Source organism: Leptodactylus fuscus, chromosome 2 (genome assembly GCF_031893055.1).
Source record: "Leptodactylus fuscus isolate aLepFus1 chromosome 2, aLepFus1.hap2, whole genome shotgun sequence".
NCBI classification, from domain to species: Eukaryota; Metazoa; Chordata; class Amphibia; order Anura; family Leptodactylidae; genus Leptodactylus; species Leptodactylus fuscus.
In genome coordinates, this window is record NC_134266.1 from 20,899,538 (window position 1) to 20,912,373 (window position 12,836).

A 12,836-nucleotide genomic window follows, 5' to 3' on the forward strand; every position below is an offset into this window, starting at 1 on the left:
GTTACAAAAAGAACAGTAGGCAGCGGACCGGGCCCCTAGGGTTGGGGGGCCCCCATAGGAGCTGTAGTTCTGTGACTGTGGGCGTTGAATCTCAGAAAAAAGGGGCGTGGCATTAAAATGCACCCAAAGAGTGTTAAGGAATTCAGGTTCAAGGGAATCTATTAAAAAGGTGACTATATGAGATCTACTAGAGCAGGGGTAGGGAACGTACGGCTCTCCAGCTGTTGCAAAACTACAACTCCCAGCATGCATACTGGCTCTGCTGTTCTGGGAACTCCCATGGAAGTGAATGGAGCATGCTGGGAGTTGTAGTTTCACAGCAGCTGGAGAGCCGAAGGTTCCCTACCCCTGTACTAGACAGGGTATGGATGGGCCACATTGATCATCCTGCAGTGACTGGGATAAATCTGCAGCATATTCAGCCTGACTGTATAACCAGTGATAAGTCTGGTGTTCTATGTCCCAGCCACAGGAGCCCCATCACATGACCCAGCTGCAGGCTGACAACAGAGAGCAATAGCCTGCACTGAACATGCACGTGCACTGTAGACGGACGCCGGACACGCCCACATCTCGGTCCTATACAGAACACTGGGGCTGGTGACGTCACACGCTCCCTACTTGGCCTCTCCACTACCGCAATGGTACGGATGTCCGGCCAATCAGCGACTAGAGGCGTGGCTTATTTACCAGCCAGTACAGCACCGGATGTTGCTAGTCGTCTCCCTAGAAACCGATGCCGGAAGTTTAGTGTGTGTCTGTGTACTGGACCGACGGGACGTCTGTGGAGCTGAGAGCAGGAGGTGAGGCCGTTATATCATATAACACTGTATAGGAGCCAGCCTGCTAGAGGAGACTGCGCTGTCAGGTAGCATGCTGGGAGTTGTAGTCCTTGCTGTGGTGCCGCCCCTATTAGGATGTGTCACTATCATCCTTTAATCCTCTGCTCCTTCTATAGAGGTCTTGTCAAGTTTACTAGAAAGTTCTGGATTATTCCAGGCCCTCTCCAGAGCTGTGATTGTGGCTGCTGCAGCCCAAAGGGTGTTAATGTGACCTCCACCTGCTGGAGGCGCCACAAGAGCATGTACTAAGCACTATATATATATAATATGGATCCCTATGGGTGATGGATACCAGTATGGCATCCATTAAAGAGGATCTTTCATGTCCTCTGACATTGGTGATGTTATATAACACTAGAAAGCTGATGGGGTATTGAATTCAGATGCCTGTAAGCTTTGCCAGTATGTGCCCCTCCCCCCAAGTACTCTCCCCCCCCCCCCTCCCCCCCCCCCCAAGTACTCTTCCATAGCCTTATACTGTCAGGGGGACGTTCCTCCTGATTTCTAAGACTCACCTTTCTGACAGTGAAGTGGCAAAACTAATCTCCGGCACTGGGGTGTAAACCAGCAAAGCTAGCAGTGCTCTGAATACAACATGCTGTCAGTTTTCTAGTGGTATATAATACGGCCGGTGCCAGAGGACATGACAGTTCCTCTATAAGGGGATTTTCCAGGACTTACACATGATGATCTACCCTTAGGATAACTCCTCAATATGTGATCTGTGGGAAACTGACCCCCAGGACCTCCACAGATCATTTGGTTGAAGAGGCCGCAGCATTGAGTGAGCAGTCACCGAATATCGAGCAGAACACGTGACAACTCAGCCCCATTTACATAAAGAGGACTTTTCATGATTTGGGCACAGGCAGTTCTATATACTGCTGGAAAGCTGACAGTGCGCTGAATTCAGCGCGCTGTTGGCTTTCCCGCTCCGTGCCCCGGGTAAAGAGCTATCGGTCCCAGTACCGTAGCTCTTTACAGTCAGAAGGGCGTTCCTGACAATCTATCAGGAACGTCCTTCTCCACAGCAGCGCCAATAGCGCTGTACAGTGTGATTGGAGAGGAACGCCCCCTCCCTCTGCTCACAGTGCTCCTCCATAGACAAGTATTATCAGGAGGGGAGGGGGCGTTCCTCCCCGCTCGCACAGCATGGTAGGCGCTGCTATGAAGAAGGACGTACCTGAGGAGGGAATGGGCGTGCAGGCTGTGTGTGAGTAAAGAGGGTGACCTGGTGGCGCAGGTTGTGCGTGAGCAAGAGTGTGGTGGAATGGGGGGTTCCCCCCTCCAGATCACCCGCTTGCTCGCACACAGCTTGCACCCCCATTTTCCCTTTTGCTTATACACACCTTACACCCCATGCCACCCTCTTATTCACAAACAGCCTGCATGGCCATGTATCCCTCTTGGAGGAGGCCCCATGTCAAAAGTTTGCCACGGAGCCCCGACATTCCTAGTTACGCCACTGTTTCCATCTTTCTTTATAACTTATAGTGGTGGTATATAATTCCTTTGGATACACACCGCGCCTGCTGCAGAACCTCTCTAGTGCTTGACAAATTTCCAGTGAGGTATATTATAATCTAATTATTAACCCTTAAGTAGTTTTTTAGGATTAAAATATTGATTACCTATACTTAAATTGTGTGGTCTGACGCTCACCCCCCCCCCACTGATCACCTGATTGAAATGGCGCTATGTCATCGCTGCTTCACTTCACAGGCCAATGACATCACATTCATCAGTCACACGGCCTTTCTGCCCATCTGTAATAGCGAGCAGAGTCACTGCAATGTACAGTGATAGGTAGTGAAGAGGTCGCAGTGCTCATCCGTACATTGCAGTCTCTTCCAACAGCTGATCAGTGGGGGTTCTGCGTATTGGAGTTCCCATCAATCACCCCTTTAAGACCTAATCTCTGAATGTTGGGTGTTCCTAATGTTGTCATATGAACATTTTCCCCTTCCAGAAATGGTGCGCCTACATGTGAAACACGGCGACGAGAGCCAGTTCCTGTTTGACACCACCGTGAATGTGTCTGTAGAGGAGCTGACCAAGGAAGTTGCTTCCATATATAATGGACGTCTGAAAGTCAGCAGGATATGTACTGGTGAGAAGACCTGTGTGCCTATGGGGGGTTTTATTAGAGGGAACATATGGTGTTATTACATATAGACCCAGTGAGGCGCGATATATGACAGAACTGTTAGCGCATGTTCTCCAGTCGCACTAATGCAGATCTGGTCTTTTATAGAAATGGAAGAACTGGTAGAACATGGCGTTACGCTGCCGCCCAACATGCAAGGGTTAACAGACGAGCAGATCGAGGAGCTGAAGCTGAAAGATGAATGGGAAACGAAATGCGTGCCCAGCGGAGGAAGCGTCTTCAAAAAGGACGAGATTGGAAGGCGGAATGGACACGGTAACGATGGCGCCGACTGACTCAACTAGTGTTTTATATTTTGTATTGAAAATTTAGAAAAAAAATCAGTAGGTTTGGAAAGCTGGGTGACCGTCTGTGGACGCTCCGTCTACAGCTTTCTAACAATGTATATGGTCCAGATGGCAGAATAGACACTACACGGAGACGTTATTCTAACTCGCCGTATCCCACCATTATATTATATCAATAGGATATCTGGTTCTTAAAAGTGACTTACTAGAAGAAAATCAATAGACCTGATATGCAGCCATTTGGTGTTACAGGCCTAAAACCTGAGGCTGCACTACTGACAGATTCCAATTACATATTGAATTCTGGAAGGAACACTGTAGTCAGCGAGACATTGTGTGAACCTACCTGTCCTGTATGGTCTGGTTGTTTGTAGACATCAAAGAACTTGGAGATGTGGATTCACACAAGCTTTCCATGACACCAGAATCGCTTCAGGCTTCAGGTCTAAGACTCCAAATGATCTCCCCATAGAAATAAGATATTAACCCCTTCCCGACATGCGCCGTAATAGTACGGCGCATGTCGGGTCTGTAACTATGGCGTCCGCCCGGGAGCCGGGTGGCCGTCATAGCCGCCGGGTGTCTACTTCTTTAAGCAGTAGACAACCGGCTCTGATGCCTCCGATCGGTCCCCGGACCGATCGGAGGCATTAACCCCTCCGGCGCCACGGTCAAAGGCGCCGGAGGCGCCATTTTGGCCGGGATCGCCGGCTCCTGGAGCATGCTCCAGGGCTGACGTCCCGTTGCCATGACAGGCTTGCCTTGTACAGGCTCCCAGGCTTGTCTGCAAAGCCTCTCTTTTGCAGGCTGGTCTATGCAGCCTGCAAAAGAAAGTATGCTTTTTTGCAATGCATTAGCATTGTAATGCATTGCATTAGTGATCAGACCCCCTGGGGTTCAACACCCCTAGGGGGTCTAATAAATGCAAAAAAAAAATTAAAAAAAGTTAAAAAAAAAAAATATAAAAAAATATAAAAAGAATTAAAAGTTCAAATCACCCCCCCTTTCCCTAGAACACATATAAAAGTAGTTAAAGACTGTGAAACATATACATGTTAGGTATCCCCACGTCCGAAATCGCCCGCTCTATAAATCTATAAAAATATTTTTCCTGTTCGGTAAACGCCGTAGCGGGAAAAATAGTTGAAAGTGCCAAACCACCGTTTTTTCACTGTTTTGATTCTGATAAAAATTTTAATAAAAAGTGATCAAAGCAATAACATTTCCCGAAAATGGTAGAACTAAAAAGTACACCCGACCCCGCAAAAAAAGACGCCCTATGCATCCCCGTACACTTACGTATAAAAAAGTTACGGCCGTCGGAATATGGCAACTTTTAGAAAAAAAATTTAACACAGTTTTGGAATTTTTTTTAGGGGTCAAAATGTAAATAAAACCATATAAATTTGGTATCCCCGGAACCGCACCGAAACACAGAATATAGGGGACATGTCATTTTGGCTGCACAGTGAACGCCGTAAAACCAAAGCCCGTAAGAAAGTCGCAGAAATGCATTTTTTCTTCAAATCCACCCCACTCTGAATTTTTTTCCTGCTTCCCAGTACATTATATAGAATAATTAATGGTGGCATCATGAAGAAAAATTTGTCCCGCAAAAATTAAGACCTCATATGGCTCTGGGAGCGGAGAAATAAAAAAGTTATGGGGTTTAGAAGGAGGGGAGTCAAAAACGAAAAACGAAAATCAAAAAATGCCATCGGCGGGAAGGGGTTAAAGGGATTCTACCATTAAAACCCTTTTTTTTCTGGATAAGACATCGGAATAGTCTTTAGAAAGGCTATTCGTCTCTTACCTTTAGACGTGATCTCCGCTGCGCCGTTCCTTAGAAATACCGTTTTTTTACCGGTATGCAAATGAGTTCTTTCTAAAGGCTATTCCGACGTGTTATCCACAAAAAAAAAGGTTTTAATGGTAGAATCCCTTTAAACATCACCTTTTAATATCCGATGTAGGGTCTTTCTTATTCTTCTGGTTTGGCCTCCTCCATTTAAGTAAAGCCCTGGATTAGAACCACTTAAAATATTAGGGCAAATCCCTCATGTAATCTTCTAATCCGATTTGTTCCCTTACACACGAGCGCAGGTCTGATAATAGGGCCGAGAGCCAATACGAATATGACGTTACCCTATAAAACATTTCCCTAATTCGATGTCTGGCCTCTGTTATATTGTTGGATATTTCTTCTTTCTGCTTTTCAGCACCGAATGAGAATATGAAGAAGGTTTTACAGAACACAATGGAGGAAGCCAGAGCTCTAATATCGAAGGTAACTTGTGTATGTAATACAGTCGATGTGTATGTATACAATATGCCCGGCCTCATATTATGGAGTATATTGGTTATCAAGGCCATGTCCGAAAGGGAACCTGTCAGGGTGATTTGGGACTCTAAACCACCCACAGGTCCTTATGGACCAAGGGTTTAATGTCCCAGCTTTTAGAGCCATCCGTGCCGGCGATTTAAAAAAAGAAAACAAAAACATTTTATACTTTCTTGCAATTTGTCACGACTGGCGTTCTCCATACACAGCAATGGGAGCTGAGCCCTTGGAGGGAAAATAAAAATAACCAGCTCAAACATTTCTTTAAAGGGATTCTACCACTAAACTCAAATTTTTTTCTAATTACTACGTCGGAATAGCCTTAAGAAAGGCTATTCGTCTCTTACCTTTAGATGTGGCCTCCGCGGCGCCGTTCCTTAGAAATACCAGTCCAGTTGGACCGCGTCAGAAGACAGAAGAGGCGGGGTTGCTGCTGAAGATGGAGGCGTCGCTGGAACAGAGCTCTCGGGCAGCAGTGGGGACGTCCCCATCGCTGTTTGAGCGCTGGGGCCCGCCCTCATTGCATGCGGAGAGCTCATTAGCATACTGGTAAAAAAAAAAAACGGTATTTCTAAGGAACGGCGCCGCGGAGACCACGTCTAAAGGTAAGAGACGAATAGCTTTTCTTAAGGCTATTCCGATGTGGTAATTAGAAAAAAATGTGGGTTTAGTGGTAGAATCCCTTTAATGTGTTAAGGAGAACATTCACCTCTAGTGGGAGCTAGCTGATAGACTTATAGATAGGATACCAATGCTCTGACACTGCGATTATCCCTCTCTTGTCTTTTGTAGAAACAAGCAGAAGCCAATGTGTGTGTCACCACGGACATGGTAAAAGACGCCTTGGATCAGCTCAGGGGGGCTGTCACGATTGTGTATCCAATGGGATTACCCCCACATGACCCCATCCGGATGGAGTTTGAAAATGAAGAAGACCTGTCAGGGACTCAGGTATGGTATCGTCTTATGATGGGGTTACCGTATTTTCCGGACTATAAGGCGCACATAAAAACCTACGATTTCCTCAGAAATCGTAAGTGCGGCTTATAGTCCGGTGCGCCTTATATATGGATGGAAGCGGCGGCAAAGTCTGCGTGCCGCTTCCATACATACATAAAAGGCACCGTAAGGGTGCATTCACACTACGGAACGCTGGCGTGTATCACAGCCGTACACGCCGGCGTTACAGCAGGGCTGCCGGACACTTCCTATTCATTTCTATGGGAGCCGGCATGCGAGCTCTCCCCATAGAAATGAATGGAAAAAAGCAGTCCATTCATTTCTATAGGGAGCGCTCGCATGCCGGCTCCCATAAAAATGAATGGGAAGTGTTTTTCACTTTTGTCAGGGTTTTATTTTAAAACGGGGGGGGGGGGGGGGGGGGTAGTTTAATCTAACTTTTACGGTTGGGTTCTATCAGCATGATTTTGCTGATAGAGCCCCTCCTCGCCTGCCGAGCGCTTCCAATAGAAGCGGCTGGCACGCGGGGGGTTAAGCGGCCGCTGGCAAAGTCTGCCTGCCGCTGCTTTCAATAACATATAATGCGCACCGGACTGCGGCTTATAGTCCAGTGCGCCTTATATATGAACCGAGACGGACTATAAGGCGCTCATGGGCAATGCGCCTTATAGTCCAGTGCGCCTTATAGTCCGTAAAATACGGTATATGGAATTCTACGTGATCATTCAGAAGCGATATCGGACCACACTTTGACAGTCTTGATAAGATATTAGAGAATTTCTCATCTTCTCACAGCGACTCCACGACCAGGGTCTGGTGCACCCTGTAGATGGTAGTCTGTGAGTAACAGACCATGGGCTGGTGTAAAATGGTGCAATGACACGGTCTCGCGGTCACCGCTACTTACCAGGCTCAAGATGTTATGCTTATTTTTCAGGCTGGAAAATTGGTCATTGAGGAAGCCCAGGCGCAGTTGTGGTGGGCAGGGAAGGAGCTGCTGAGAAAACAGAAGCTTGGAGACTACGTCGGCAAGAATGAGAAAACAAAAATTATTGTGAAGATACAAAAGGTAACAAAAGATCTAAAAAAAACCTTCCTTAAGTGTTTGTCCAGGATTAGAAAAATATACCTGATTTCTACCTGAAAACAGCGCCACACCTATACACAGGTTGTATGTGGAATTGCATCTTAGCCCCCATTGACTTACATAAAGTCAGTCTGCAATATCAGACTCAATCGATGGACATAACCTGAGAAATAAAGATCCAGAGCTGTCTTACTTGACATATGTTAAATACATTACAGCTCCTACTATGCTTTCCTGGAATCCTGATAGGCAAATCTACCAAGCTTTACAATCGTGTGTTTTTACATTCAAAGGGTTGTCCAGCCCCAAAAGGATTTTTTTTAATACTGGTGACTATAGATGAGCAAGTACCATTCGAAACGGTAGTTTGGAATAGCACGCTCCCATAGGAATGAATGGACGCAGCCGGGGCCGGCGTCCTGCCGCTTAACCCCCTGCGTGCTGGCCGCTTCCATTCATTCCTATGGGAGCGTGCTATTCGAAACTACCGTTTCGAATGGTACTCGCTCATCTCTACTAGTAACCTATGCTCAGGGTGGGTCCTCAGTATGTAATCTGTGGGAGTCTGACACCCAGACCCTGCACCGATCAGCTGTACGGCAGCCTCCGAGTGCCAGAATCTTCTGTAGTGGATGGGGAGGAGGGCAGTGGTTTTCCTGAGTATTTTAATTTGTTGTTGTTAGTTGGCTATTTATCTTTTGATTCCTGTTATCTTAGATATAAGGACAGTTTTAATACTATTATAGTAGGGTCACTATGAGTACAGTCTGATCATTATGAGTACGGTATACTATTATAGTCGGGTCAATATGAGTACGGTATACTATTATAGTCTGGTCACTGTGTACGGTATACTATTATAGTCAGGTCAGTATGAGTATAGTATACTATTATAGTCGGGTCAGTATGAGTACGGTATACTATTATAGTCGGGTCAGTATGAGTACGGTATACTATTATAGTCTGGTCACTGTGTGCTGTATACTATTATAGTCAGATCAGTATGAGTACGGTATACTATTATAGTCAGATCAGTATGAGTACGGTATACTATTATAGTCTGGTCAGTATGAGTACGGTATACTATTATAGTCAGGTCAGTATGAGTACGGTATACTATTATAGTCTGGTCACTGTGTGCTGTATACTATTATAGTCAGATCAGTATGAGTACGGTATACTATTATAGTCAGGTCAGTATGAGTACTGTATACTATTATAGTCTGGTCACTGTGTGCTGTATACTATTATAGTCGGGTCAGTATGAGTACGGTATACTATTATAGTCTGGTCACTGTGTGCTGTATACTATTATAGTCGGGTCAGTATGAGTACGGTATACTATTATAGTCGGGTCAGTATGAGTACGGTATACTATTATAGTCAGGTCAGTATGAGTACGGTATACTATTATAGTCGGGTCAGTATGAGTACGGTATACTCTTATATTCGGGTCAGTATGAGTACGGTATACTATTATAGTCGGGTCAGTATGAGTACGGTATACTATTATAGTCTGGTCACTGTGTGCTGTATACTATTATAGTCGGGTCAGTATGAGTACGGTATACTATTATAGTCGGGTCAGTATGAGTACGGTATACTATTATAGTCAGGTCAGTATGAGTACGGTATACTATTATAGTCGGGTCAGTATGAGTACGGTATACTCTTATATTCGGGTCAGTATGAGTACGGTATACTATTATAGTCGGGTCAGTATGAGTACGGTATACTATTATAGTCGGGTCAGTATGAGTACGGTATACTATTATAGTCGGGTCAGTATGAGTACGGTATACTATTATAGTCGGGTCAGTATGAGTACGGTATACTATTATAGTCAGGTCAGTATGAGTACGGTATACTATTATAGTGGGGTCAGTATGAGTACGGTATACTATTATAGTCGGGTCAGTATGAATACGGTATACTATTATAGTCGGGTCAGTATGAGTACGGTATACTATTATATTCGGGTCAGTATGAGTACGGTATACTATTATAGTGGGGTCAGTATGAGTACGGTATACTATTATAGTGGGGTCAGTATGAGTACGGTATACTATTATAGTCGGGTCAGTATGAGTACGGTATACTATTATAGTGGGGTCAGTATGAGTACGGTATACTATTATAGTGGGGTCAGTATGAGTACGGTATACTATTATAGTCGGGTCAGTATGAGTACGGTATACTATTATATTCGGGTCAGTATGAGTACGGTATACTATTATAGTGGGGTCAGTATGAGTACGGTATACTATTATAGTGGGGTCAGTATGAGTACGGTATACTATTATAGTGGGGTCAGTATGAGTACGGTATACTATTATAGTGGGGTCAGTATGAGTACGGTATACTATTGTAGTCGGGTCAGTATGAGTACGGTATACTATTATAGTGGGGTCAGTATGAGTACGGTATACTATTATAGTCGGGTCAGTATGAGTACGGTATACTATTATAGTGGGGTCAGTATGAGTACGGTATACTATTATAGTCGGGTCAGTATGAGTACGGTATACTATTATAGTCGGGTCAGTATGAGTACGGTATACTATTATATTCGGGTCAGTATGAGTACGGTATACTATTATAGTGGGGTCAGTATGAGTACGGTATACTATTATAGTGGGGTCAGTATGAGTACGGTATACTATTATAGTCGGGTCAGTATGAGTACGGTATACTATTATAGTCGGGTCAGTATGAGTACGGTATACTATTATAGGGGGTCAGTATGAGTACGGTATACTATTATAGTCGGGTCAGTATGAGTACGGTATACTATTATATTCGGGTCAGTATGAGTACGGTATACTATTATAGTGGGGTCAGTATGAGTACGGTATACTATTATAGTCGGGTCAGTATGAGTACGGTATACTATTATATTCGGGTCAGTATGAGTACGGTATACTATTATAGTCGGGTCAGTATGAGTACGGTATACTATTATATTCGGGTCAGTATGAGTACGGTATACTATTATAGTCGGGTCAGTATGAGTACGGTATACTATTATAGTCGGGTCAGTATGAGTACGGTATACTATTATAGTGGGGTCAGTATGAGTACGGTATACTATTATAGTCGGGTCAGTATGAGTACGGTATACTATTATATTCGGGTCAGTATGAGTACGGTATACTATTGGGTCATTATGATGATTTGTATTTCTGACACCTCCTAGAGAGGCCACGGAGCCCCATCCCGGGAGCCTGTAATATCTGAGGAGGAGCAGAAGAAGATGATGATGTATTACCACCGGCGCCAGGAAGAACTCAAGGTAACACGTTTCTGCCTCCTTGCTGCCAGCTTGTGGTTCACTGAGTTGTAAAATGACTTGTGAAACTCTTAAAAGAAAAGTTTACCCAAAAAATATAAAACTTACACGCGGAGTGTACTAAACAGAAGACTTGCAGTTTTTGATGGAATTTGTCCTTTTGCAGTCAATGCCATAGCTTGTGTCCTAGTGCAGCCTTCTGCCACCCATCCTCCTGAAATACTCTGTGCTGCTGTAGCCTATGGTCTACTATTGCTGTGAATAAAATTTAAGACAAACTTTGTATTTATTGCAGAAACTTGAAGAGGACGAGGATATATCTTACCTAAATGCAGACTGGGCGGACAGCAGCTCCCTAAAAAGACAGTTCCAGGGTGTCAAAGACATTAAGTGGAGACCAAGATGAAGATGTCTTATTAGTGCTTGTACTCCGACCTTCCCATATAATATAGGAATAAACTGTCTTTAGATTCTTTATTCTTTCATGTATACAGAGGTTTATACTGTCAGGATATTTTCTAGTTTATTCTGCAGGTGTTACGTGTGCTGCTGACCACTAGGTGTCTCTCTATCTGTTTGTCTTGAGTCCTGGGTTATTCTTCAGACGTCACAGTCTCCCTGCTGCCACACTGCTTCACCTAGTTCATATTACATTAGTATTTAGCTTGTTACGGGGTGAAAACTTACCTAAATATATTATCTGGCAGGAGATCTGTTGTATATTCTCAACACCTGGTAAATGGAGAAGAGGCTGGAAGCAGATAGGTCAGGTCCTGGCTGTAACCCATCCGAAATTTACGTCATCAGTATCATTTGCCTGGAAAATCCCTTTAAAGGAATCCTATCATTAGAATCCCATTTTAAGCTAAACCCACGTAGGAATAGCCGTAAGAAAGTCTATTCTTCCCCTACCTGTAGATGTCTTCTCTGCGCCGCCATTCCTTAGATTTCCCGTTTGTCCGTATGCTAATAAGTTTTCTCGCAGCACTGGGGTCGGTCCCGCGCGCTCAAACAGCACTGGGGGCGTCCCCAGTGCCACGAGAAAACTATCCAGCACCACCTTCTTCTTGTTCACCTCCTCCAGCTCTTCTTCCTTGTCCTGTCATGTCTTCAGAAAGTGCTGACTGTGCATGTCCGTCACCATTTTCCTGTGGCCAAACAGGAAAGAGGCGGCGAACAGAAGAAGGTGGCGCTGGAAATTTCTCTCACCGCATTGGAGACGCCCCCAGTGCTGCGAGAGAACTAATTGGCATATGGACGAAAACCAGAATATCTAAGGAACGGCGGTGCAGAGAAGACCTCTAAAGGTAGGAGAAGAATAACCTTTCTTAAGGCTATTCCGACATGGGATTCTAATGATAGGATCCCTTTAAGGGCTTGTATTTCCCATGAAATAACAATTCTGGAGCTTCTTTTCTTATAACTCAGCATATTATTTGGTTTAGTGGTCAGAGTATCACATGGAAAATGACAAAACAACACCAAAAATGATTTAAAAATGTTTAATATTAAATTTTATTCAAAATCGGTCGTTTTCTGGTGACACGTTCCCTATAGAATTATCATGTGTGATATTTTACAGGGACTACAAGTAAAATACAAGTCAGAACAGTGGACAGATCCTAATTTCAGAAGCTTTTCCACCTACCCTACGGTCAGACTATCAGTGTTTATCTCCACATGGCAGAATTTGTAGAACCTGAAAAATTCAGCTCCGGGAATTTGAAGCTGAATTTTTCTGTTTAACCGCCACAAAATTTGCAAATTCCACACCAAATTGTCCGCCTCAATGGGAATTATCCAGTGAAATCCATGGCAAGGAATCTAGGCATTGGAAACGGTGGGAGGCAGAATCCACCCCAA

The 12,836-nt window shown here is 44.5% G+C and overlaps 1 protein-coding gene across 1 annotated transcript; it reads left to right on the forward strand.

The window, feature by feature from the left end:
• Nucleotides 1–704: 704 nt before the first annotated feature.
• CFAP298 (cilia and flagella associated protein 298) lies at nucleotides 705–11,448 on the forward strand. Its single transcript, XM_075262562.1, has 8 exons — nucleotides 705–803; nucleotides 2,812–2,952; nucleotides 3,097–3,264; nucleotides 5,516–5,583; nucleotides 6,430–6,588; nucleotides 7,535–7,666; nucleotides 10,881–10,976; nucleotides 11,269–11,448. The coding sequence occupies exons 2-8, from the start codon at nucleotides 2,814–2,816 to the stop codon at nucleotides 11,377–11,379; spliced, it is 873 nt and encodes a 290-aa protein (XP_075118663.1). The 5' UTR covers nucleotides 705–803; nucleotides 2,812–2,813; the 3' UTR covers nucleotides 11,380–11,448.
• The last annotated feature ends 1,388 nt before the right edge of the window (nucleotides 11,449–12,836 follow it).

What these genes read in the sequence shown, in the direction of transcription:
- CFAP298 (XM_075262562.1), top strand. Translation starts at nt 2,814, where the DNA reads ATGGTGCGCCTACATGTGAAACACGGCGACGAGAGCCAGTTCCTGTTT. An exon ending in AGTCAGCAGGATATGTACTG is followed by an intron (nt 2,953 to 3,096) that starts GTGAGAAGACCT and finishes GGTCTTTTATAG; the next exon opens with AAATGGAAGAACTGGTAGAA. An exon ending in AAGACCTGTCAGGGACTCAG is followed by an intron (nt 6,589 to 7,534) that starts GTATGGTATCGT and finishes CTTATTTTTCAG; the next exon opens with GCTGGAAAATTGGTCATTGA.